At 43.0% G+C, this 26,567-nt stretch overlaps 1 protein-coding gene across 1 annotated transcript; it reads left to right on the forward strand.

Moving 5' to 3' along the window:
* The first annotated feature begins 1,990 nt into the window (after positions 1-1,990).
* Positions 1,991-26,567, forward strand: cdc42ep4b (CDC42 effector protein (Rho GTPase binding) 4b). Its single transcript, XM_056297079.1, has 2 exons — positions 1,991-2,218; positions 22,050-26,567. The coding sequence occupies exon 2, from the start codon at positions 22,254-22,256 to the stop codon at positions 23,250-23,252; it is 999 nt and encodes a 332-aa protein (XP_056153054.1). The 5' UTR covers positions 1,991-2,218; positions 22,050-22,253; the 3' UTR covers positions 23,253-26,567.

Raw genomic sequence — 26,567 nt, forward strand, 5'->3', positions numbered from 1 at the left:
TTGATTATAATCAGTTATTCAGTTCTACCAATAGAAATGAGAAATGATGAGAAAGAAATTAACACTCTAAAGTGCACATACAAACGCTATATATATATAGACATACATAGAGAGGTGTGAATGAACTATTTTGATATTTTGATCAACCCAATCAAGTTAAAGCACTGCTTGTGAATGTAAAGATTCAAAATATGAAACATGATGTTAAAAAAAATAAGCGTATAATATATGCAAAGAGAGAAAGACAGTGACAGGGAGAAAAGGAAACACAAAACTACTTTTTTGTTTTTTCTCTGAGACATTTGAACATTAGTGTTACATCACTGTCACAAGTCCTGGACCCGCAAAGTGACAGTGTTTCCTTTCTACTAGTACATATTGTAAAATACTGAGTGTTTTAGCACCAAGGATGTATTTATTGTGATCAAATATATTCTTTAATATGCTTTAAAGAAAAAAAATGCTTGAATTTGCTCTGGTGGTTTAGTGGCTCTGGGTTTGACATTGAGTGGATCTGATGATGACAACTATTTTTAAAATTAAAACAGATGAAAATAAACTATATTGCTGTCTTTTTGTTTAAATCTTCTTTAGCACCAAGTCCTTGAATTTGATTCATTCATAGCAAAATGAAAGGAAGAATTAGACTGCAAGGAGAGCGACAAACATTGCACTTCAAGTAGATTTATCAGAAGAAGACACTTTGTTGTCACTGTACATGCAATGAAAATTCATTTTCTGCATTTAACCCATGCTCTAAACACACACTAGAAACAGTGGGCAGCTGCAGTGCAGCTCAAATTATTTGTCATCACCTTTGTCAGGGGCGCGGGCAGGGGTATTAACCTTAACATGCATGTCTTCTGATGGTGAGGGGAGCACCCGGTAGAAACCCACACAGACACGGGGAGAACATGCAAACTCCACACAGAAAGGACCTGGGATGGCCTGAGGTTTGAACCTAGAACCTTTTTGCTGTGACACAACAGTGCTAACCACTGGGTCACCGTGCTTTTATGGCCAGAGTGGGAACTATCGGTTTTGTGGAGAAAAACACAGAGGACTGGGTTGATATGAAAAAAAAAGCTTACAAGATCTTTTTTGTTCATAACATAAAACATGCATGGGTTGATAGATGGTTGTATTGAGAGAGTTTTTGGATGTGTTTTTGTCTTTGTGTTGTACTGCTGTGGGCTGGGGGGAAATGGCATTTTGTTTCATTTCATGTACACAAGTGCATGAAGTGAAATGACAAATAAAGTGTTCCTGATTCCTGAGCATAGGAAAAGTTGCATTTTCGACCATTTACGAGAATGTTGTGAGCGTTTTTGTATCACTGTTTTAATGCCACTAAGAGGCGCCATGCAGTCTGATGGAAGAGCGATGTATGCTGTCACATAGGCTGAATGCTGAGAAACTCGACAGGACTGTGTTGCTCTTCACTACAGAAGGCAGAAGCCCCTGGACGCAGCCTGGAGGTTGGAGCAGGGCTACATGTTGGGCAGAGGATTATGTGTACCCCAATCCCAACCATATACATAAATCCAATGCACCTCCATCATGTAGCGCCACCCCAACTTCCAAGAAGAAGAAAGGCAGGGGCTACGTGTGTAGCTCCTCCCTACCTCAAGCCCCGCCCCAACCTCCAGCCTGCGTACTTAACAGAGGGGGCGAAACACATAAACTGTAACGAACATCTGCAGCTCATGAATATTAATAAAGACTATGCCACTCCCCCACAGTCATTGACACAACTTGAAAGTGGTGGGTAAAGCTATAAAAAAAACAATATTAGTGATTTACGAATAAAATAATGTTTCTGACTGTTATAACAGCGTGTTCGAGCATTTTAGACATATAAAGTTAAATCCGATGTCTGACTTCAGCACAACTTTAACATTGGGAGGGCAGTTGCGTACTGGCCCTTTAAACGGTGACAAGCGGCGGTGGTCTCGCGGTAGGACTGTTCAGTGCGCCGCCGCTCAACAAACTTGACGAACGCGTGAGAGCGGCGCGGTCCAACCGTCTCTCTGTCTTATTATTGTTGTTATTATTACCACCATTATAACTGGTTTGAACGGAGTCACAAGGTACAAATTTGCGGCGTTTCAACACACAGGCTCTACTACGGTGGATTCTCCGATTCGTTGCGGTCGGTGCTCGTAAATTCGACAGGGATATTATTCTAAAACTTCACCAGGACTCCCGTCAAAGGAAGGTAATATACCATCACTCGTACTTCGACACGGGCGTCTCTCGTTGTGAGGTTTTGCTACACCGATTTGAAACTACGACTTACAAGTCGTGATAACTCGATTATCGAGAACTTTTTACGGCGCTCTTTTATTGTGTCTAATGCAGCTTTAGTGAAAGTCCGTTTGTGCTGCATGGAAACATGGGTGACTCAAGCCGCGCTGAAGTAAATCAGTAATGTAAAATCTGCATCTCATTTGAATGTACATTTTACTTGTAGACGATAAAGCGCCTGGGAGTCTGCTATAGACCATTGAGTTTGCTGTCCCATATGGAGCGACACCAGTCCATTGTGCTCAACGACCCCCATTTTCGTATCCCACCGTGAATCTGGTGCGGACACCGTTATAAGGGGAAAATATTCTATCATTAACTCAAACGTTCGACCCCCCCCCCCTGCCCCCTCCCCCATCCATAATAACCAAACCTCGATACGGTTGACTTGAAAGTTGCCTGTCGCTTTATTGCAAAGATATTAAATGACGCGGGCGATTTTTTTCTGATGTTTTATTATGGCGAGTTCTTCCAGTGAAGCTGAATATGTATGTGACTAGTAAGGGCAATATTTTGACATTATATGTGGCCTTTCTCTCAACTGAAAACTGCTTATCACCAGTATGTAGTCTAACCCACATTGTAGTCTTATTATTTGTTTTTATTGTTTCGATCTTGGCTTGTCAAGTCTGGGATATTCTGATTTAAGTCCACTGGGAAGTTTGCTGTTGAAACCACTCATCCAGTCTGCCCAATTTTGGCCATGAGTTCCCCTATACTAGATGTGTTTGGAAGTTTGAATGAATGATTAGCTGACAGGGTTCCAGATTGCTTTGCAGAGTCTAAATTACGTGTCCTAAAAGTAACCACTTCCAGCTAGCTATCTGTCAGCCTGCTGTGAAGGCCTATAGTTTAATCAGAGTGAGGCAGATGGGACTTAAAAGCATGAATGTTCCACAGCCAGACTTACATAACAACACTCTGCCGGGGGAAAACAATAAGCACACATGCCATTTTAATGTCTTTGGAGGTTTACCAAAATCTTAACAAACTGCACTTGGAACTTCTTTGTCTTTCCCTCAATTCCTTATAGTCCTGCCCCCATCTCTCCCTCCCTCCCTCCTAAAATGTTCAATTTGCCAGGTTTGTTATTGTATGCATGATTTACAGTGTAGGCACTTGGATCTCTTGATCATCACATTGTCCAACGGACTCAAATCTTTTACTCTGCGATGGTCGTCTTAATGCCTACCCAGCTAGTTTAATGATGCTCTCATTAAACATTTGTGGTTGTGTGGTTGTATCTACTCTGAACATAAACACTTTGGGATATTTTTCATTCGAAATAGATGTTTTGCAAACAACCCTCCCTTCTTGTAAAACCGTTATTTTGAACTGAAGTGTGTGGACATCTTGACAAATGAGCTTGGCTTTGTCTGGACCTGCACACAGCCTCTGACTCTTGCCCTCTAACACCATGGGGAACCCAAAACATAATGCTCCCAATCTCTGTGACAGAGAGAGGATGCGAGACGGGCAGATAAAAAGATTGTGTGCCTTTGTGTTGGAGTAACACATGCATACAGTCTCACATGGGGACACTGAAATCCCAAACGTCTGTACTTGTCGATTTGCTAGACAAAACATTTACTCTTCTTTGCCCTACTGGGAGTTTGACAGGATAAGAAAAATGGTGGTAGTGGGAATAGACGTGCTCTACAGTGTGCTTTGCAGCCACAATGCCTGAATACACAGTGGCCTGAGAGATTTAGGGCAAGGTCAGACTCTGACTGACCATTAGAGCGCCTAACAGCTGGCCTGAGAGATGGAAGTAAATACAGACACACACCCACACACACATGCACTCGTTTTCTATTTCTCCAGCTTCCTTGCTGCTTTTCTCCGTCTTTCCACCAATGATGCCCTGCTGCATTGGCACACACTTGTTCCAGATCTTTCAGCTCCTTAGTTTATTGTCTTGGGCTCCCCAGAGCTGCCAGACGGTTATCTCTCCATCAAGATCTATTATGTCCTCCAGAGTTGGAAGAGGAGGGAGAGCCCCCCCCCCCCTCCAATGACACCGTTTCTCAGGGCTTACGATAGTGGCTATTTCAGAGTGCTCTGGAGGATCATGCTGCAAGCTGGCTACCTGCCCAGCTCTGACTGCTCTGAGGTCATTTCCGTACAGGCTGCGTCAGGAGGGGTGGGGGAACGCAGGAGGGGTAGGGGGACGCGGGTGAGGTTGGGGGGGGGGTGGATGAATTTGCGGCCTGTGCCGAATAAAAGTGCTGACTTCAGGCAATTTTACATGCAGCAAGTAGCAGTTGATGACAGCTACCTCCCTGGCGAATCGACTCTGAATCAACATTTTTCTGAGGAGGTTCTACAAGTTTAGTGAATTTGATAACCATAATCTTGGTGTGGCTAAAGCGTGTAGAGTGCTTATTTATGCATTTGTATGGATGTCCTTGATAAATTTGAATTAATTCACAAGAGTCAGGTGACCCAGAGTACACTGTGCCTCTGTCACTACGCTCCCGGAAATGCCTGTGTAAATTTTGTGCAGACTCTGCAGTCCACCCACCTTTATCCCAGACTCCATAAGAGACAGAATTGGATTGACGCAGGAATAACTTCACAGTTTATATTGTGAATGGCCCTGGGACTACTGGTGACAAAAAAAGGTCATGGATATCAACTTGAGCAAAAAAGAAAAGAACTTACTCCCCATCATATATTGATAACATGTTTAACTGGGTTGACACACTGGACCTGAGGGGAAGACACTACAGATGATTTAAGAAAAGGGATTATGTAGGTCTACGATCAAACACTGAGAAGGTGGATTGCTCATAGCTTTAAGGAAATGTTTTGGTCATCAGTTACAATAAGCCTTAATCCTATTGACCAGAGCTGAAAATAATGAACTTTGAGTCCACTCAGGGGTTCAAAGATAACCGTTAAAAACTTTTAGATGTGTTTAAATACCCTTAATGGAAGAGTAACTTACAGTGAGTGTTAAGTACTGTGGTCGAAAACGGCTTCAGTGATGTACTTGAGAGCACCGAATCTTAACCCGAGTGTGTCAAAACCTCTAAAGTTAGTCAAGCATCGCCTGAGGTATTAATCACCAGGCCAGTTGAAGGGCGGTACACTTTCCCGGCGGTTGAGCTCAGACAACGTTGAAGATCATAGTGAAACTACCCGGGGAGGGTTGTTTTATCTCAGACAATTACAGGAACGTCCCCACCTGAGAGGGAAGTGCTCAGGTTTTTGAACTGAGGAGGACTCATGCTGAGTATATCTGGCTTTATTCCTTGAATCCTGTCCAAATGGGAAGCAAATGGCAGAGTTGGTTCACCATTGCCAGAGTTTCACGGATTGAAATTAACTTCAACCTTTTAAGGAATGACGAACTTTGTTCCCAAAGGACAAAGTTGGTACTCGCTCTCTATAGAGGATAAAGGATCATAATTTCATCAACAAAGGATGCTAGTCCGAGTAGCATAGCGGTCTATTCCGTTGCCTACCAACACGGGGATCACTGGTTCAAATCCCCGTGTTACCTCGGGCATCCCGATTGGCCACAATTGGCCGTGTCTGCAGGTGGGAAGCCGGATGTGGGAATGTGTCCTGGTTGCTGCACTAGCCTCTCCTCTGGTCGGTCGGGACGCCTGTTTGGGGGGGAGGGGGAACTGGGGGGAACAGCGTGATCCTCCCACGCACTATGTCGCCCTGGCGAAACTCTTCACTGTCAGGTGAAAAGAAGCTGCTGGTGACTCCACATGTATCGGAGGAAGCATGTGGTAGTCTGCAGCCCTCCCTGGATTGGCACAGGGGGTGGAGCAGCGACCAGGACGGCTCGGAATAGTGGGGTAATTGGCTGGGTACAATTGGGGCGAAAAAGAAGGAAAAGAAAAAAAAAGGACACTAGTTGCATACATACATTTTTGTTAGTTTGTTTTTTTTTCTGTTGTTTTGACATCTTTTATGGAGAAAAGGCCATTTTGGGAGATACATTTGGAATTGGTCAGATAAGATTAGCAAACCTTGACCTCTACCCGTGGCCCCGAAAACCCTTTTCATTCCAGGTCCCTAGTGGTCACTAGGCTGTAACTCTATGACCTAAAGTGAACCTTGGAAAATTCTGGTGCTACATGCTTTGAATCATCTCTTCAGCAATGATTTACCATGGCTCCTCTTCCCCAAATAAATCTATTTTCTTCCTCTTTCTCTTTTAAGATAATTACTGCAATCCAGGTCAGTTTTGGTAACTGTCACTCTAATGTGACAGTGAGGAGGTAAATAACCGGTTTCTCAGGAATCGTGTTCGTGTGTGGTTTAACAGCATTACATGCTGCTATCATGAAAAATTTTCCTTCTTTGCTTGTCAACACCGATGGCCATTCGACTGACCACAGAACTTCTCAATAGGTGCTTCGCCCTAAAAACACCGTTCAGGTAATCACTGGCAAAGATTTACTGTATATTTATGGCTTGTAATTTGCACCCTTGCAGCACCTTCCATTGTTTACGACTGCAGGGTGTTGTTTAAAGTTGTGAAACCAGTTGGGATAATGCCTTGTTATAATGTCTGAGGTGAGAGAAGTGAAGCTGGAGAATGGAGGCCCGGTTTCTTGTCTTGGTCTCACATACCAAAATGTTTAGAACATCCTCAACTGTTTATTTTGGACCGATAGGCACCCGTGAGTAACAACTTCTGCGCCATGAGCTGACACACCTGTGCCCTGCTAATTCCTCTTAAATTGTGTGTTCATCAGGGTACAAGAAAGAACAAACAAATGTCGAAATGCGTCATGGCTGTACTGTCATTTCCACATGCTGGTAAGGAGCTATGTCCGCACTGACTTCAAGTCGCAGTCAACTTGTATTAATAGAAAGAAAAAAAAAAGAAAAAAAACTTGCAAAAGCTTTCCTGGAAATTCTCGTATTTACTCGTTATCCCCTCTAGTTATTAAACAAGGTTAGAGTAAATGTAGTCCTGGCACCATTTGAAAGTTACTGTTGGTGATCCAGCTGGAGATTTATAATTACAGCAGATTTACTGACCGTCAAAGTTCACTGTGATTTAATATAAAAGTCAGTGGACCTGCTGGTCTTGGTTGTGGACTTGCATTGAAAACCAACGTGCAAGTTCAACTGCTTCTCTCTCGGCTCTTGTCACGTGTGACGGCACTAATAAAGGCTGCTAAGGAAAACATGGTTAAGCATTAACTCGGTATGATTGCATCAAGCCCCCCCCCCCCATCTTCTGCAATTGACACGCCACTCCTTTAACAGCAGGGCTTTGCCACTTGCTTGTTTGTGCAAAGTGTGTGGACCAGTCAGTGGTCGAGTCATATGCATGGAAATTACACATGACTAGCGGAGTGCAGCTGGCCGGTAAGGTCGAGGCTTTGGCCTGTTCACAGTTCAGTGAGCTCTCATTGTTTTCCGGCTCTGTGTGGACACAGAAACAGGTGGTCCCTCTCCCGCATAATACTGCTAAAAAGACAAAGGAGTTATGCTTGCTTAACATCAGTCACCTCTGCTCTCATCTGAGGACAAATTCAAGCTGGCAATCTGGTGGCAAGAGATTTTACGAGAAGGTAACATGAAGCCACGACAGATCAATTTCCTGTCTTTGTTTGTTAATCTCACAAGAATTTCTAGGTTCCTTGTGAATAAAAGTTGTGTTCGCTGTACAGTTATCTCCAGCCCTTAGAGGCCAGATCAAGGCCAAGAATCCAATCCGTGCATGAGATATGGTAAAATGTTAAAATACTTGGATAGATAAAAATCTCTGCCCTTTTTTTCCTCTTTGTATCAAATGACTGCGAGTTGATGTGAATAATGGTTGTCCTCATTGACCATATGGGTCATATTTCAGGTCTGTGTTGTATGTGCGTATGCGTCTACAGGGCTGTTTCCTTGCATGTATGTGTGTAGTTAAGGTGCGCCAGTTTGAGATGGGACTTTGGCCCCTGCCTTTTCTCACAGTAGAGGCGCTGCTTTCTTTCTAGCTAATTCTCCCCCATTGTGTTGGCCGTGACATTGCCGGTTTTTCGGCTATGGTAGACCCACTGGGAACCAACTGGGTGTGTATGTGTTCTGGGAGAAGCTCTATGGTCCGTGGGAATGTGTCAATGAGCCCTATTCACATCCTCTCATAAGCTCTGTACACAGTTTGTTAATTTGATCCCCCCCCATCCCCAAGTGGTTGTGTCAAGTTTCCAAGAGCTGCCCATGACACCCTTACTTTGCAATATTATTGATCAGCCACCAAGATGAGCAATGAAAACAGGCATTGTTGTTGGAAGCAAATTTTTAATGTAATGCCTTTACTTGACATTTATGTTTTTGTGATGTATTTTTGTAGTCAAAAACAAAAGCCTGTTAACTCCTTTCGATTTTCATGTATTTTCATTACATTTTTATCATTCTGTTGTTCCAAAGGTACCTTGTCCTACATGGTTATTCATCCCAAACAAAGAAAAGGTAAAAGCCAAATTATAAACAATGCCTCGGCAGAAAGACATGAAAAAGTCAATGGCCTCATTTTTCTACCAATGGGTAGGACAAGGAGGACAGCAAGTTTTTCATTCTTTTTTCTTTTTTGAACATCTACACAATGGCAAGTCTGGATGTGAAAAGGTCAAATCTGCATATCTCGGGCCAGAGAAAACCCAATTATTGTTACAAAGTCTAACTGTGATAGCACTGCAAGCTAGAGGAAGACAACATCTCCCTGGTGACCCTTGAACCCATGCACTCCTGTCTGTGGGCAACATGAGGCAGTTCTAACATGAAAACGTTGGTGGAGTTTGAGCTTATTGTTTCCAACACACACACACACACACACACACCACTGCCTACATGCATTTCTATGCAAATGTTTGCAAATAAACTGCAGTTTTTTTTCCCTCAGTAAATCTGAGTAGTTACTCCAATACCGATTCCCATACCAAACCAAGATGGAGAGCTTACTCCACAGAAATATATAGAAAGACAGAAGAGTAGTAGTAAGATGACACTGACTTGGACAAGGGACTTTCCTTACTACATCAGACTGATGCAGCCGTTTTGATTCCCAACCAACATCAGGCATCTAAATCATTTGCCTGGACTTAAGGAAGAGGTCACTAGATCTTTCAAACAGAGGTTCGTATTAGTAATTGGTTAGATTTTGCCAAGATGCAACTGTAACGATGGGTCTAATCTGATCCTGCTGTGTTTTTGGCAATAGCAGTTGATGCTCTTTTGCGTTAGATTTGCATGCTCATTTGCCTGATGAGCTAAACCGGAAGATTTATATCTTTTGGGGAAAGAACTATAGTTATTCTAATGAAGACCTTAACCGTCATGTTCATGCTTTGCCTACGTAGGTTTACAACATATATAGCTGTGATTCACTTTGGATAGCCACCTTTACGCAGCTACATCAACCTCTCTTCCTGCTGTATATCCCACCCACTGTCCGTCTCTGTCTGGGAAAGGTGTCTGCCCCCTGTGGGTGTTCTGAGTAGTAACTGAACCGTGTCTTCTTGAAAGGCCATTGCTTGATAGTCCATTCAGAGGGAATATACACACATACTTGCCCAGACACCATTATAAAAAAAAATAAAAAAACAGCAAACATGTCCTGTTCACCTCTTGCTTATTACCAGACACCAGTGGATGGATTGTGGTAGATACGTGGAAAGGGTGTAATTGCATAAATGAAGTGTGTGACATGTGTAAGAGCTGTGTATTTGTGCCGTTCCCTATCACTGGCAATGGCATATTGAGCTCGTTAACTGCTGTGAATTGCTATTCAAGGGTTAAAGTGGCCATGTTGGTGGGCCTGAGTGCTCTTTGTTAAACAGTGAGGGTCTTTGTCACAGAGCGTTTTGTTGACTGCCATTGGTGTTGTTACAGCCAGCACCATGGGGTTTATTATCTCATCTTGTCAGTGAGGACTCCTGGCCTTCATGCCCCCGTACTGGTCACTGCGTTTGGCTTCAGTGGGTGGCTGCTGATAAAAACTAGAACTGTTGAAAAGTTGACGCAGTGAAGAAACTGTGTACAGACACACACACACACGCAAAACTTATCTTTCAGTCACACGGTCGCCTCCCTCTGATTTAATCAACGTTTTCATCAAGGTCCCGTGGTGGAGAATGGAGTTTGCTTGTGTGTTTTTGTGTGTTGGCATTAGCGTGCGCGATTGTGTACATGTGTCTGCCATAACTGCTGTGTTGGCTCTCCCCTATTTGGTACACCGGTATCACCCACTGCTTATCTTTTTCGGTGATTTGGCACATTTTTCCCAAAGGCCATTCATTCGCTGCTAAATCAGCCGCTGGTATGGCATGCCTCTCACTCCCTTTTTTGAGGGGGGAGGGTACAGTCATTTTGGTAAATGAGCTTTGACTATAATAAGTGGTATAAAGGGGCTTTCACACTGGATGTACAAACTTTACCCCAGTGACATCAGACCGCTGCTGTCTGGATGCCGCGGCGTGCATAAATGGTGGGCTTTGAGTACGTCAACATGGTACTGCTGGTCCAATAGAAAAGAGGAGAAGGAGACCAAGAAACAGGAGGGAAAATTAAGGGATGGGATGTGACATGGACGAAAGCTATTTAATAGAAACATATCCAGTAAAGTAGGTTCGAGTAATGTTTTTTTTCTCACAGACGCAAAATACTTACGCAGACCATCTCCAGCTGGAACGCTTTCACCCCTAAAAGAAGCCACCCAATATGGCGAAATCAAAATCTGATTGGTTAAAGAATATGGCAATATTTCCATGACACTGTACAGTGTAATGGAATTGAATCAATCACTCAGCTGAGTGATTCAATCCAACTTCTGAAAGCCTTGGGGTGAATCGCAAATCTACCCAGAAACGGCACAGATAAAAAATCTGATTGGATTAAAAAAAAAAAAAGAAAAAGATGTATGCTATTTTAGACATAGGCGTCTACACTGAACAGAAGGCACTCCCAAAAGCAGAGATAAACGGTGGTGATTACCGATGGAAAAACATTATGTAAAACATCTTAAAACGTCCAAAAATATAAATGCCACAAAAGGAGAGACCTGTATAATTTATTAGCCTGTGCGAACTCTTGGGGAGCACAGCACAGACATGGCCCCCTAGCATTGTTTATATGCCTGTAATGGTACACCTCACCTGGATTTGGGCAAATTAATGATCTTGTCATCGTGCTACCGTACATATTTACTAGAGTGGAAACATACTTTGATATTGGCTATGTGGAAATCTATTCTGTAATATAATAAGCTGTTTTGTACTGTCCGTCTTTTATGAAATGCAGTCTTCAAAGGAAAGTATTCTGCAATAACTGTTTAGCAGCTGCTGGACCGTTGATTCGAACTCTTGGTCCAGCTACCACATTTAGCTACTCGGCAAGAGTACTGCCCATTAGTCAGAGCACTGATGGGTGGGGTCAGTGATTAATGGGAAACACAGAAACTGCAAGTACATGCGCACACACAGACACACACATACACACATGTAAACAAACAGAACATGCAGGACTCCATGAAAAAAACATCTGTCATCATGTTCGCATGAACCACAGGGGAAGGAATCCAAAAAAACATCGCCACCCTCCACCACCCGATCTGAGGGCGGGTTTTTCTTTAGTACCCCTATCTGTCCCTGTGAAAATGTTGATCCACATGGGGAGGGCTGTGCCCTTTCCCTCCCTGGCCTATCTCCAGGTTCCCCTCTATCAGTCCTTTGGAGCGAAGCAGAGGCCAGAGCATTCTCACACAGGAGGGGAATTTTATTTATTTATTTTTTCTCTGAGGGAAGCCCTCTGGAGGAGACTTTTTATGTGCAAAGGCATGTTCATCATCCATCTAATTGGTGGTTAGTGAAGTATGGTTTGTTTCCTCCCTCTTGCCATGAAACACAGCATGCCAGCGTACCCAGTATCTGACCTTGGATGTTTAGTTCAGCCATTGCAGGAGTAACAGCTTTAGAAAAGTCCAGCACAGAGAGGGGCTGGAATTGGAAAGAGGAAGATAAGTTAGAGGTCTCCCTTGGGCTGAGAGACAGTGGGGTTTGTAAAGATTTAAAACATCACTCCACATGACCACATGGTTGTTGTGTTGAAATGTGTTATGGGAGTCAGCAGTTAACGGCTAGCTTAGTTAGCAAAGCCACAACCAGATAACAGGGGCTTGAGCAAATCAGCAGTTGACTATCAGCTGGATTTGGGCTATGACAGGGGATTGATTGATGATGGGGTTGATGAGATGGGGGGGGGGTAGTATTTGTGATCCTGAGCTCCTGTCCTACAGTACAGAGGCTGGTTCAGACATGCTGGCTTTATTTGTTCATGTTGAACATGCTGCCCTTAATCCTCCTGTGGTTCTGTTTCTGCCTGTGCGGCATTGGGGCCCTGGAGGTAGGTTCACTCCAGTGTACACACAAACACAACATACAAGCACCCACACAGAGAACACTGTACTACTCAGGTAGTCTTGCTTATGTTGGTATATTTTTCTAGCTTGGCCATCCAGGCTTGTCTATCAAAGCCTCTTTACATGACCATGTGTTACATTACTAATTTGTCAGCTTCTTTGATGGCTAAAGCATCCACTATACACATTAAACACCCAAAGACTGGAGTAATGATGGCACCTAACATATGACCTCTTTTTTAGTGCAATATGGTGTCAGTTTAGGGTTATTTCATGCTTTTGACCTTAGGTTTTCTATTTATCTCATCCACCAGAAGTCGGTATAGTGATTGCCATAGTTTAACCCAACAACACAGTCTACTTTTTCTAAACAGGACGTATAGGTAGGACTCTTGGTTGCTGATCTTGTGCAAGATACGTCCGTTTTGCTTTGTTTTTTTAAGATTTTTTTTTTGGCATTGTCTGCCTTTATTTGATGGTGATAGTCGTGAGAGAGACAGGAAAGGCAGGGAGAGAGAGGGGATGACATGCAGTAAAGGGCCCGTGCCGAATTCGAACCCAGGCTGCTGCGGTAAGGACTCAGCCTTATGTGGTATGCACTCTACCAGGTGAGCCACCAGGGCACCCCCAGATGTATAAGTTTTAGTGACTATTTTTACTTCCGTCAGATAATACCTGCTGGAGAAGAGTTGTTTTAGAAGCTTTAGTCCATCCCTGGGTGATATTACCCCTTCACCCCCTTCCATGTGTACTGGATCTATTCATTGTGCGATTATGCCTTCACCTAGCTAGACCGATGCCTGCATCCAGTTGTGTTCCAGGACAGACAGGTGACAAAGCCACACACCCCTCTAACTTTCTCGACATTTTATTTTTTGATCTCACTGTTATTGTTCAGTATACTCCTGCCATTTGTTGAACGAGGGCTAGCCTTAAAGCTTTTTCAGTGACTATGAAGTTAAACAGGAAAGACTAGTTGTTTCTAGACAGAAGTAACTGTGACAGAACCAGAGGCAGCTTTGTGCTCAGTGTTGCGTATGTGACAGTGACAGGGTGGTGCACAATTCTAGGAGAGTTTACAGATGATTCACTAATTGCCTATTAGTCATCTTAGGCACAATACCAGCTTAAATTGCATTTTGATTTTGTGTACTCTCCCATTGACATCAGCCAACATATTTACCGTTTTAAATGTTGTAGACGCCGTAGACGAAGCATGCGGTCGGACTAGTACCTTATGTGAACTGGTTATTTTTTAGCTGTTGGCTACGGAGGGAATCAAAGGCAGTAGGTCTAAGATTACATGGTAGGTGCTCCGAGGAGAGTGTGAAAAAGGTTGGTATCTTATTTAAAGGAAGGTGGAGGCTTTTGTGAAGGAGATCTCGCAAAGAAAGCAGTCACAGGTTGGTGGGCTGCTTCACTTTTACAGCTGGTGCATTCTGCCTCGAGCATGATTAGTAGAAGTGTAGGTTTAATTATTTCTCAATATTATAGTAAATTAATGTGAAAATTGGCTGGCAATTTTTAGAGTATTTGTGTAGCTGGTAATTTTCTTTTTTCCCTCCTTCTGGGCTTTCGTAAGTTATTTTGGAGGAATGAACCTTGAAAACATTTAAGATGATGGAGATGATCATATGAAGAGGATCATTACTTTGGGCTAATTTCATATTTGCTATTATCCATCCATCCATTATCCAAGCCACTTATTGGAACATATTTGCTATTATTTGCAATTTAAAAGTCATTATAACTGTTAATTTTACAGTGGAAAGGGCCGCGCATGAGCTTAAAAGATTTAAATATCCAAAATTTTCCATTTGCGTACTGATAGTATTGGTAAACAAGACAGGATTTCTCCATTAGTTCCATGCCCTTGTCATTACCAGTCTCTCAGGCCATGGGAACAGGGATTTTTAGGACATGGGCCTCCCAAAGAAGTGGTAAATGAAGTTTGTTGAGTTCTTTTGTCAAGAGTGGAGAATCTTCTATACTTATGCAGCCCCATTGATTAATTGATTAGTAATTGCATTGACGGTGGAGCTTCTGATTTCATTTGCACCTCAATGTTGCCTGCAACAGAGCTCCCCAGACCTATTGTTAATGTGTGAACGAGGTAGGGGGAGGGGACTGTTCGTGTGTGTGTGTGTGTGTGTGTGTGTGTGTGTGTGGCGGGGGCGGGGGGGTTGTCTAGCTAAGTTCAAGGTTAGCCTAGAAATGTTCTTATTGCTCAGATAGAGGTGCCTCTGTGTTGTCTGTGATAGCTTCAGAAAACATGGAAAACAAATATAATGGTGCTATAGTAAAGTAATAAGAAGACAGTAAAGTAAAAACTAGTTTGATAGAAACAAAAAGTGGGCGCTCAACTTATGAAGTATATGTGTCGTTATGTTATACCCTTTATCCACCAAAATTAGTGTGTATGTGTGGGATTTTAAATGCACGAAAACCCACTAAAAATAGGAGATTGACTCCTTTCCCATTCCCAGTAGACGAGTATGCCTTTCTGTTCTTTTGGCTGGCCCGGCTGGTGGGCTGGCCCTGCTGGTGGGCTGGCCAGCCCTACAAATGCGAATGTCCCTGACTGACTGACTGTGAGCGACTGACTGAGTGATCATATTCAGAGTGACTGACTGAGTGATCAGTTTGACACGATTGGGCCACTGGATCAGGTGACTAACAACATCACTGAAGTTACACGATTGGTCGGGTAAGCACCAAGAGGCATGAGGGAGAGTGCGCAGTTAAAGCGCCCCAAATAATCACTCTGAGGACAGACGTTGTACCCTGCTTCATTTCACTACCATGTTTTACTTTGTATTTCTGTGCATGTGACAAATAAAGTACTTGAACTTAAACTGACAAAAAAAAACTCACTGGCAAATTCACAAAAGGATCACGCAGCTTTTGGGGCGGTTAACCCAACTTCCCCTCGGGATGAATAAAGTATTGTAACGTGCATGGATAAGTAGACACGTTGGTCTTTGACTGACGGGTCGGACCCTTTAGTCGACTGGTTAATGTTGTCGCTTGCGGAGTGGGAGATACGGGTTCGCGTCCCGGCAGTGGCGGTTCCCAGCCTGCCCCCCTAATTCGCTGCAGTATTCTTATTTTGATTAACCCTGCTCAAATAAGACAAAAAGAAACCGTGTAATTCTCAAAGCACCTGCAAAGGGCGAAAAGCACCCCTAACTGCACTGCCAAACAAACAGCGTCTCGTTGCTATTTGCATGCATTTAAATTAGGTAATATACATACATTTGGTGGAAAATCGGCTCCTTTTTATGCAAATGAGTCTTATTGCAAAAAAAAAAGTCCGACTCACAAAGGCAGCGCTATTAGCCACATGCAGTTAAGGGTGAAAACTATTAGCGTCTTCTGAGAGTCGGTGGTTACTGAGGTGCGTTTATAAGGGCGGTCGCTCCCAGTCTTTCCTATGGCAGCAGTGACTGTAGCCAGGCGAAGGCACTGTCATGCCAGGCGTGCTCGTCAGTGGATATTTTGAAGGAGAATATCACTTTTTGGTTTAACTGAGATGAAAATAATTCACAGATTCACAGTTTGCCAGGTCAAACAATTCTTGTTATACTTGATGATGACATTTAACCTACCGACTGTGTTCTTGACACAAAGCCACCATCTATACTTTGCCACATGGATAATTGCAATGGGATGCAAAACAAGGGCAAATTGCACTCGGCTGCACAACTTTCTGGGCGTGTTTGCGCGGTAATATCATTGGCGCAATGTCTTTTGCGATTCCGACCTTGAGACAGGCCAGATAGCGGTTGCAAGTGTTCATGACACTATTAGCGGCCACAATCCATTCTTTTGTGAGTTCGCCCGTCAACACAGAGGGAGTCTTGAGAGACATCCGCAGATAGAAACAGATGAAAGCCGAATGGGAGCAACAGACTTACAATTAAATTAAGATATGTATGAGTGGAAAGTATTGTTCTTGCAACTGCATTTATAACCTTTTTTTCCTTTTTTTTACTTGAACATAGCTTAACCATGTCATGTGATATGATACTTCAGTACAACAAGTATTACTAGGACCACTACAAAAATTGCAAATGAACGTTTAATATCCAGGAATTCACATTTCAGACCCTACCACTGACTAGTAACAAATTGGCAGTGTTGTGCAAGGCCACACTTAACAAGAGCGAGCTCAAAGTTCAGTTCACACAGATTAAATTGAACTACATCATGTTTATAATTCACAATTTTGAATTTTAAGCTAAGTTCACAGACCCAAAAAATGAACTAGTTCACATTAATTTCTTCTGTTTTTTTTTTTTTTTAAATGAGCTCCTCTAATCGGATGCTTCAACTCACTGTTGTTTCCAATTTGTTGCCTATGTGGCTGATGTTCGGACTTGTTTTTCCAGACCCGGCGAGCACACTTTGCATAAAACTCTGACTTTTTGTTTTGCACTGGAATCTGTACTTATTTGTTCATAAAACTCCTTCAGATGTCTTGATGCATGCCCAATAATCCAGGTAAGGAAATCCCAGAAAGTTGAATCAGTTCATCTGGACACAAGGTTTAGTGGGACAAACGTTTCATCCCTCATCTAAGTGACTTCCGGCATATCAGCTGACTGCAGGTATCCCCAGCCTTATAAACAATACAGCTGCATAACAACCGAAACCAACGATCGGTTTCATATGCAAATTGCCGTGACCATTAATTAGAGTTACAATGGCCACGTGTACTATTCACAGAGGTTTGGGGAATAGCTTCAATGTGAAGAGGGAACGACCATCCCTGAATCGAGGGGGGGCTAAGAGTATATCTGTCTGTTGCCATCTTACAATGCTGTGATTGCAGCTCTTACCCAATCGGAGCTGGAGCTGATGAATACCCCTACTGCAGAGTCATTTGTCCCAGGACTGAATGCCGATTGTAACCTTTCCCACCAAAGGCAGATTTTAGTGGGTGTTAGTGGGGTTTTTTTTGTCCAATGGGGAAAAGGTTCAAGATTCCAAACAGGAGGAAACCCACCAGACAACTTTAAGCTGCCTCAACTGTAACTCCATTCACATTACACTTCAACCTTGTGAATAAGTAATTCACCCTTCCTACAAAATTGAATCAGTTCCTCTGGACACATCGTTTAGCGGGACAAATGTTTCATCACTCATCTAAGTGACTTTAAGCGACAGAGGATTGGGGAATAGTTGCTGTCACAGCATTGTAAGATGGTGACAGATGTAGTCTTAGCCCCCCTCCTCGGTTCAGGAGGTAACAACCATAACATTTTAACTGACCTCCATGCTGCTTTATACGGTTTTTCCCCAATCACACCAGAAACATTCTGGCGTGTTCATGATGTCGAACGTCCAATCCTCTGTGAATGGTACACGTGGCCATTGTAACTCTTATTAATGGCGATGACAATTCACATATGAAACTGATCACTGGTTTTGGTTGTGACGCAACTGTGCCAGTTTCGGTCATTATGCAACTGTGCGGTTTACAAGGGTGGGGAAACCTGCAGTCATCTGAGACTGATGAAGTCACTTAGATGAGTGATGAAATGTTTGTCCCACTAAATGTTGTGTCCAGATGAACTGATTCAACTTGCTGGGATTCCCTTACCCGGATTATTGAGCATGCATAAGGACATATCAAGACATAATTCACCCTTCCTTTCTGTTCCAATATTTAAATGGAGGCTAAAATAAAACTGACAAGTGCCTGTAGTGTGTGTGTGTGTGTGTGTGTGTGTGTGTGTGTGTGTGTGTGTGTGTGTGTGATCTATGTATCTGCAGGACATCTCCAATGTCCCATATACCTGTGCATCTGGTGGATAGGGAGGAAAGAGAAAGTAGCTTTGGGATACGAGATAGTATGACTCGTGCAACCTAGGGGATTACAGGAGTGAGCTCGGACTTATACGCACATGCCAGTGGCTGTGATGTCATTATGAGTGAGCCTGAATCCGCAGGCGACATAAGGCTATCTTAATCATTCATGGCCCTGCTGCCACTTGTCTCAGTCAGAGCTGGTGTCATGTGGTGCTTTGTGGGCTAGGTTACATAAAGCCATCGTCACTGACTCATATGATGCCTGAAGCAATCCGGTCAAACCATGAGTCCCATCTTGAATCTGTAATGTTAAATACATGTTTATATCGCCATTTACACTATCCAGCCCATTTTAAAAGTATGTTTCACTTGGTGTGTTTTTATGGCTCTGTCTTGGTAGACATGGGATTCCAGCGAGCTAGGTAGCACACAATAACATGCCAGTCTGTGAGCTTGTGAAAGGGAGCTGAGATGGAATTTTGCCCCCAGCTTTGTACGGCGAACACGTTATGGGCCATACAGCTGGATTCTCTGGTGTCCACTTTTACGTCTAAGTAAAGATAGTATATGCCAGACCTTTTGATTTTTTTTCCTAGCTTTCAAGACATGCTCTGAAGTGAAGTTGTGCTTAACGCAAGCTGCGTATTTTGATACCTTACCCCAAGAGAAAAAAGCCATTGGTCTCTATGATGTTGTTTTGAAACTGTAAAATGTACTTTACACTGCTGCTATTGAATGATTTATGTAAAAAAAAAAAAGTACTGAAGAGTTGCAACTGAATATGGCAAAGCCTGCAGGCTGTTCTTTTGTCATGTCCATAATAAAGGGGACTTAACAATAAAAAAGGGGGCGGGGGGTTCACTGGTCCTCATCAAACACCAAGGGGCCCCATAAGAAATGAGAAATGAAGTAGACCATTTCCTGGAATGACCCAATGTGTGAGGTTTGCACCTTTTGATATTTGAGCACACACTGAGATCTTTTCTGTTGAGGTTGAACGTTTTCTAATCATGAAGCACATCAAAAGCATTCCCCTACTACTATGGCCTTGTGCTGATTGTCTTATCGCTCCTCGTGTAGCCAGGGTTAATCCATTTGAATGAGGTGATGTTATGCCAGAGGGATAAAAGACACCTCACTCGCTCTCGCTCTCTCTCTCTTGCTCGCTCTCTCTCTCTCTCTCTCTCTCAGGACGCTTGCAGGGTGTCCAGTGGTATGCTCTGATGTTGCTATGGAGAAATGGACAGTTCGAGGCACTGAGAAGGGAAATATAAGTAGTTTGACTCAGTCAGTCTGTTTTGGACAAAAGACTACTTGGCTGCTCTGTGTGCCATGGCTCCTTCAGTGCCAGTTAGTTTGAATGGCTAATGACAACCTATATTAATTCAAATTACTCTTTCTTTATCACAGTATGCTGTTTGAAAAGAATTGACATCAGAATGACACTGATATTTATAAAAGGCTTTACATTTGTAGTTTGAACTTATGTGTGCAAATATTATTTATGATGGCTAAGGATAAGGGTGGCACATTGTATCTTACCAGACTATTATGAGGACGTCAGATGTGAAAAGTATTTAATAGACTGCAATGATGTGAACAGCAATTCAGGTAATTATGTTTGCCAAAAAAGAGATTACATCAAATTAACATTAAATGTCTGCCTATGGGGGCCCATGCCCACAGCACACAATACAGGACTGCACAAGTGTTTGCCTTTTGCTATAATAACACACTTTGTTCACTATCAGATTGTTCTTTTAGCAAGTGCTCCTACAATGCATACCCCTTTCCAGCTATTGTTGCCCAGTCTGTAAACTTGAATCCTAAAAGAGTATTGTTGCTAATTTATTTTACTCTATTTTGTGTAAAACGCTTTTAACTGAGAGGGAAAGGCAACTCTGCCATTCAAACTGAGCACTGAAGAAAGCTTATTTAATGGTGTTAAATAAAGCAGATGAATCCATGGCATTTAAAAAGAGCAGGGGCGATACGTCCTGTAAAAGAAATTCTCAAACATAAAATAAACTAACTCAGTTTAGCATTTATCAAAACCTCCTCTGTTTCCTTTGCTACAGTGGCCTTTTCAGTTGAATGGACTGTTATTGTCAGGGATGCAAATGTTTTTAAGGATGACGTTTCTTTGGAATATTGTTGTCTGAATCATCATTCATGTAGCGGGCAAGCATAAAAGCCCAGAGTGTGGGCTTCAGCTACAGTTTAGCGAAAAGAAGTGAATGATGGGATAGCTGTCTGTCAGCAACAATGGAAACCCTTGTTGATGTCATGGGTCTAATGGCATGAAGTCCTCCGTACTGGGGGTTGTTTAAAATTCAGTCCACACTGTTATGTTGGGAGATCCTGTTTCGAGACTAGGGTCAGTAGTGTAGTCGCAAATTGGCTAATGTAAATGGATCCTTCGACAAAATTACCCATATAATCAAGCCTATTGAGTCGTAGATCACAGCGTCAGGTTGGAGATCCAAGTGACCAGGGTGAAATCAAGAGCGTCTGTACAGGAATCTTATCCCCATTGTGCTATCAGTAAAGCTGATTTAGGACCGTATCAGCAGCCACTCACAGGGGTCTGTTCAATGTAAAAGGGGTATGTCTGTGAGAGACAGAACAAGATATTCTTGGAGGCCTTCGAACAAGGGTTTGTGGCTTCATCTCTTCAAGGTCGAAGAGGTACAAACAGAGAAAAATACCCAGAGCTTGCAGTAGGGATATTTTAGATCTTGATGATAGAAGTTTTTCAACAGAATGCAGCTGGTCCGGACTTCTGAACTGTGCTGTAATATGATCCAAGCTGAAGAAATGCAGTTCCACTTCATTTTTTTCATCATTCTTTTATTCCTGACGGCTGGAGCTGCTTGGGCTCCCAGTATCCAGTATCTTTCTCATTATGTAACCGCTTGGGGCCCAAATGGGGACTATGGTGGAGTAGTGACAGTAGACACTGCAGGGCACCTCCAAAGTTGAAATTTTGTGGCAGCCTATCAGAAGTTTTAGAGAGTGTTAAAAAAAATGTACTGCAAGCGCTAAAAACACTTGAGTGGAAACTTCTGTTGCAATGACAAACTTCAGTGCGCTATTATATGTATTCATATGGGGTTATATGGGCTTATTAGTGGGCTCGAGTAAAGTGAAAGTGCTGTCAGCTCTATTCTACAAAGCATTTGTACCCTATTACATAACCGCCTCACAGACTTAAGGATGTAAAAGCTATTGCTAGACTTTGGAAATAGTCGAGCAAGGGTTCATTTCAAAGCCCTGGCAACAAAAGTTTCCAGAGTTGATGCACATTAGAACTTGAGAAGAAGTCCTATTTAGTGCCCCAGATAGAAAGAGCTGCATTTCAGAATGGTGGTTGCTTACTAGAGTAGCATTCAAAGTTGCATGTTGCACATTTCTAAAGAAATAGTTTAACACATAGGTAATACTGACAATGTTATTAGTTGGTGGTGTATACAAGGCATGCCAAGTTTCATTGTTTGGGTTGGTTCAGTGATATAACTTTAATTCTCACCCTTTTTCGTCTTCATAGGTTGATCCAACGATTATCTTGAACCAGATCTTGACGTTGGTGTCCTGGAGGATCGTAATGGCTGCACACATCAGACAGCTGGAGTTAAATGTGCTCTGACAACACCTCACACAGTTTCCATTGAACTTTAAGACTCTCATCTGCGTCTTTTTTTCCGAGTGAGTTCAATTTTTGTCTTTGGGCTATAAATAAGCAACTTCCACAATGCCAATCCTGAAGCAGCTGGTGTCTAACTCTAACCAATCCAAGCGGCGGTCCCGAGCTGACCTGACTGCTGAGATGATCAGTGCTCCATTGGGAGACTTCCGCCACACCATGCATGTTGGCCGGGGAGGAGACGCATTCGGGGACACTTCCTTTCTCAGCACCCGGTCAGGGGAAGCACCAAGGGAACCAGAAGCCAAACAAAGCTCTCCAGGCCCAAAACCTGGCCTACTGTCCCGCACCTTCAGAAGCAGCAAGCGCTCCCAGTCCGTCAACCGTGGGGATAAATATGACACCAATATGATGGCACCCTCTGGTGGCTCATCCAATTTTGTGAAAAACGCCATTTCTCTGCCTTATTTAAACGACGAGGACGTCGACAAGAGCAACCAACTACCAAAGAGTGTCTCCTCCAGCCCCATGAAGACACTGTTGGAGATCGACAGCAAGCCGGTCAATGGGGCAGCAGCCATGGCAAATTTGGATGCGGAGTTTGAGGAGCACAATTTTGGGGAACTGATGGATTTGCCCCCATCCATGCCCAAGGGGAGTGGGATGAAGCACGCAGAGTCTATCATGTCTTTCCACATCGACCTGGGGCCCTCCATGCTGGGAGACATCCTGAGCGTGATGGAAAAGAAAGGCTGGGAGGACGATGACCTTGGCTATGAGGAAGGCAAGGGCAGCGAGGGCCGCGGGTCACCCTCCCTCAGCCCCCCTGTAGAGGAGGAGGAGCACGCACCGGCAAGGCCCCCCCGCAGCATGTACCAGCAGAAAGCCATCGTTGACCCCTACACCCCGGAGCTACGCACCAGGAGCAGCCACCATCACCTGGATAGCTGCTCCGTGTCCAGCTCGGGCTCTGCTGCCCTGGAGGAGAAAGCTAACAACCACCTGCTGGAGGGGGACACGGACAGTGCCAAGTACAGCTCGCCACGTGGAGAGGATGACAGAGATTTCTCCTTCATGGATGAGGATGATGATGAGATTCGAGTGTAAACTGGGATGGCCACCATGAACAGTCTTTTAGAACACAGAGGGAGATGAGTATCTTCCGTAAATTGGGAAAATTATGGCAGACTGGGAAAGGAAGGAAGGGGCCTAGAAGCAGATTAAACCAAGAGGGCCCAATCACCATCACACTTTTACATAATGGATCTTTCTCAATCTCTGTGCACTTTGTTTATTAATAAATAAGTCATGTAAGTAAGTCTTATTCACTCTAGTCTGACCTGGAGTTAGTAGGCTGTGTGTATGTAGGAGGTCCAGGTTGAATGGGGGGTAAAAAGAAGAATGGAAGCCCTGTAAAAGAAATCCAGTGTTGACCACTGGAGAAAAAGAGAAATACAAGAATAGAGTTTATGGCTTATTCATATTTTTTCACACGTAGCCACACATTTGCACTCTTGAAGTTCTTGGGTATGAAGGTTGCTGATCAAAAGCAAACTCTGATCTACACTCATCATTACTGGGGGGGGGGATCATCCCCCAAAATCAAACAGTACTACCACCCATGTACAAATTCTGGCCTTCCCGATAGTGTACTAAGGGAGAAGAGTAAACACCAAGCTAATGGTTTTGACAGTCATCTTCCTGAAGGCATGGGGCTAGAGGACTGTAAGAACTGTACCCTCACTGTCAGTCACATGGAGGTCCCTTGGAAAGTTTGATTTGTAAGATGAGGAAGAGGACATGTGAGGTCACTCAGTTGTATATGTAATGCAGACTTAGAGGGTGTAGGAGGGAAAAGTAAAGTGAAATCGAATCAGAACTGTATCATAGTGTGTGGGCGTACTAGTAGCCATGAAGCTTCAGTTGCCAATACATTATTTTTGGCGTAGACAACAAACATATAAGGTAGATATCACTTTTGTCCATTTCTGCTTTTATTTCGGATTGATTTATTCTATTTTTACTTTATTTTATGTACATATACCCTTGGGTAGTTGGTCTCGGTTGGCCCATTATAAGTCCTCAGTGTAGTCTATCCTTTTCAAGTTGGCATGCTCATTTGTTCTTCCTCTATATTCACAGACAGCTGTAAAGACATAGTTTGTATTTTGCTCAGTTTTATAAGGGACAGATCATACCTATGGTATGTGCACTGTTATGCCTTCAAGGTGTTTGGTCACAGGATGTTTTATATTATGGTTAATTTCTTACTGTAGTTAGTTATGGTACTATTCAGCGAGCCAACTTTGGTCCTGTTATCGTGAAATGGCTTTAAGTCTGTGTGGCACTTGTTTAAAGGGACTCCAGTAGGCACAACACCAGTTTATGTCGTCTCACTCCTGCCACCGCCATCTTGGTGTGACTGTATAAGCTTAGAATATCTCCCAAAATATTTTTTTTCTTACAGGCACTCATTTGGTGAGTTGATGGATTATTTTTTTTTAATCAAAGATTAAAATGTGAATTCTTGAAACACGGGCCTTTGTATATGTTCCATGTGCTATTTTATTTTTTAACTAATGTTTCAAAGCCTGTTAAGGCAGCGATAGTGATTGTGGCTGTTATTATGACTCTATAAATGATATATCTATGTCTGTGTTGTTCTATGCCCATTCCACATCATAAGTCAGGAGAATCAGCAGGTCAGCTGAGAGACAGAAGAGATCTCTCTTCTGTCTCTCAGCTGACCTGCTGAAGGAAAAGGAGTAAGTGGGGGTGGAAAAAAATGCTTGTTATAGGCTGTATCTCCTCTCCCTTAGATGCCTGTGTACAAATGTCTTACAGGATTGTGCAGGAATGCGAAAACCTGAACTAGGCGGAATTGGTGGGTAGGCCCGTTTGGTGTACACCATTCTTTTCGGTGGAAATCAGAGATGCAGAAGATATTTTTCAGGCGTGCCCCGAGAGATCATATGATCATCATCTTCATAACTCAAGTCACCTCGCAGGAAAAGAACATGAAATCAACACACCATCTGGCCTTTTCCTGTCTTCTAATTTCTTTAACGGACAGGCTTGTCAACCTCCAACCAGCTAGATCTGTTCCATGATCGACTGGATTTGGAAGCAGAAGCGGACTGACTGGACTCTTTTCTCTGACTGGCTGTCGTCCCCCTCCGCTTGTTGTCAGACTGCTATGAAACAGGAAGTCTCCTTTACTCTGTGGAGTCCTGATATGTGCACACCTTCATACTTTGAAATGGTTATTTTCCACAGCAGACAAACAGGAGGACTGATTTACTCTCCCATTTTGTGGTGGTGCGGTACTAGACGGAGAGGCATCACAAGGATGCACCGTCATCCAGCCTTCATCTCTGAACCATGTCTGAATGCACATGTAATGAGAGAGAACGGTTCCAAGATCAAAAACAGATGGGGGGCGGGGGGGAGGTGTGAAAAAAGTCAAGTTTGTTACAACTAAACTGTTGGTTTAACATTAGCTGGACATGGGTTGTTTATTTTTGAACTATGTATGGGCTGCAGTTTGATTTCTTGTCCAAGATCTCGCTCTCTCTCGCTCTCTCTCTCTCATTTTCAGTGTGTAAAGGCCAAATTTGGGATGTATTTTACTTTTGTTTCAACTCTTTTGATTTATTTTAAAACACGTCAGGGGATTGTGGATTATTTGTTCAACAGCGATCCCACAGTTCCTGTCCTAGAAAGTGGATACCAAGTTAACACGTTTTACAATGACAACACTCCTCATCCACCTTTTATTTTATTGATAGCAATGTAAATATTATTTGTGCCAACCATGAGTACAGTGAGCTTTCACACTTGCGTTGTTTTTTTTTTTTCTGTTTTTTTTTTTTTAATCTGCATTATGACTTGGTAGTGCGAGTGTGAGACCCACTAGAGTCGGTGGCTTTGACACTAATTAGCAGACCTGGATTGAATGGTATTTGCAAAACAGTTCTTCAAGTTTGTTTTCAGCTTTGCGGGTGAACAGACGGGTGGGATTCACTGCATCAAGGCACAGCAAAATACACTAAGTGGACTGTAACATACGTTGCTGCAATTTGACTGAAGATTTCTGCCGCCGATCACATTTGTGCTGTGTAGCAAACTCGATAAACCATATGGAAGTATTTGCAAATTGTATTTGGCTCATGTCTGCTAAAATGTTCCCGGTGCCCTGATGCCTGTGATTGGCTGAGTGGCAAAAAAAGCAAAAGGTTGTAGAAAAACAACTGGCTTAAAGTTCAGCTGTAGATCTTCTTTATACTACTCAGCGGCTACAGTAATGCCAAGCATGTGCTATTTTCCTTTCCTTTCTCTGGTCTTACTGTATATTAATATATATTTACCTCTTTTTGCGTTCCACTCTATGAAATAACGGCTATATTTTTCAATAAAAGAGAA

This window comes from Lampris incognitus, chromosome 17 (genome assembly GCF_029633865.1).
Source record: "Lampris incognitus isolate fLamInc1 chromosome 17, fLamInc1.hap2, whole genome shotgun sequence".
NCBI classification, from domain to species: Eukaryota; Metazoa; Chordata; class Actinopteri; order Lampriformes; family Lampridae; genus Lampris; species Lampris incognitus.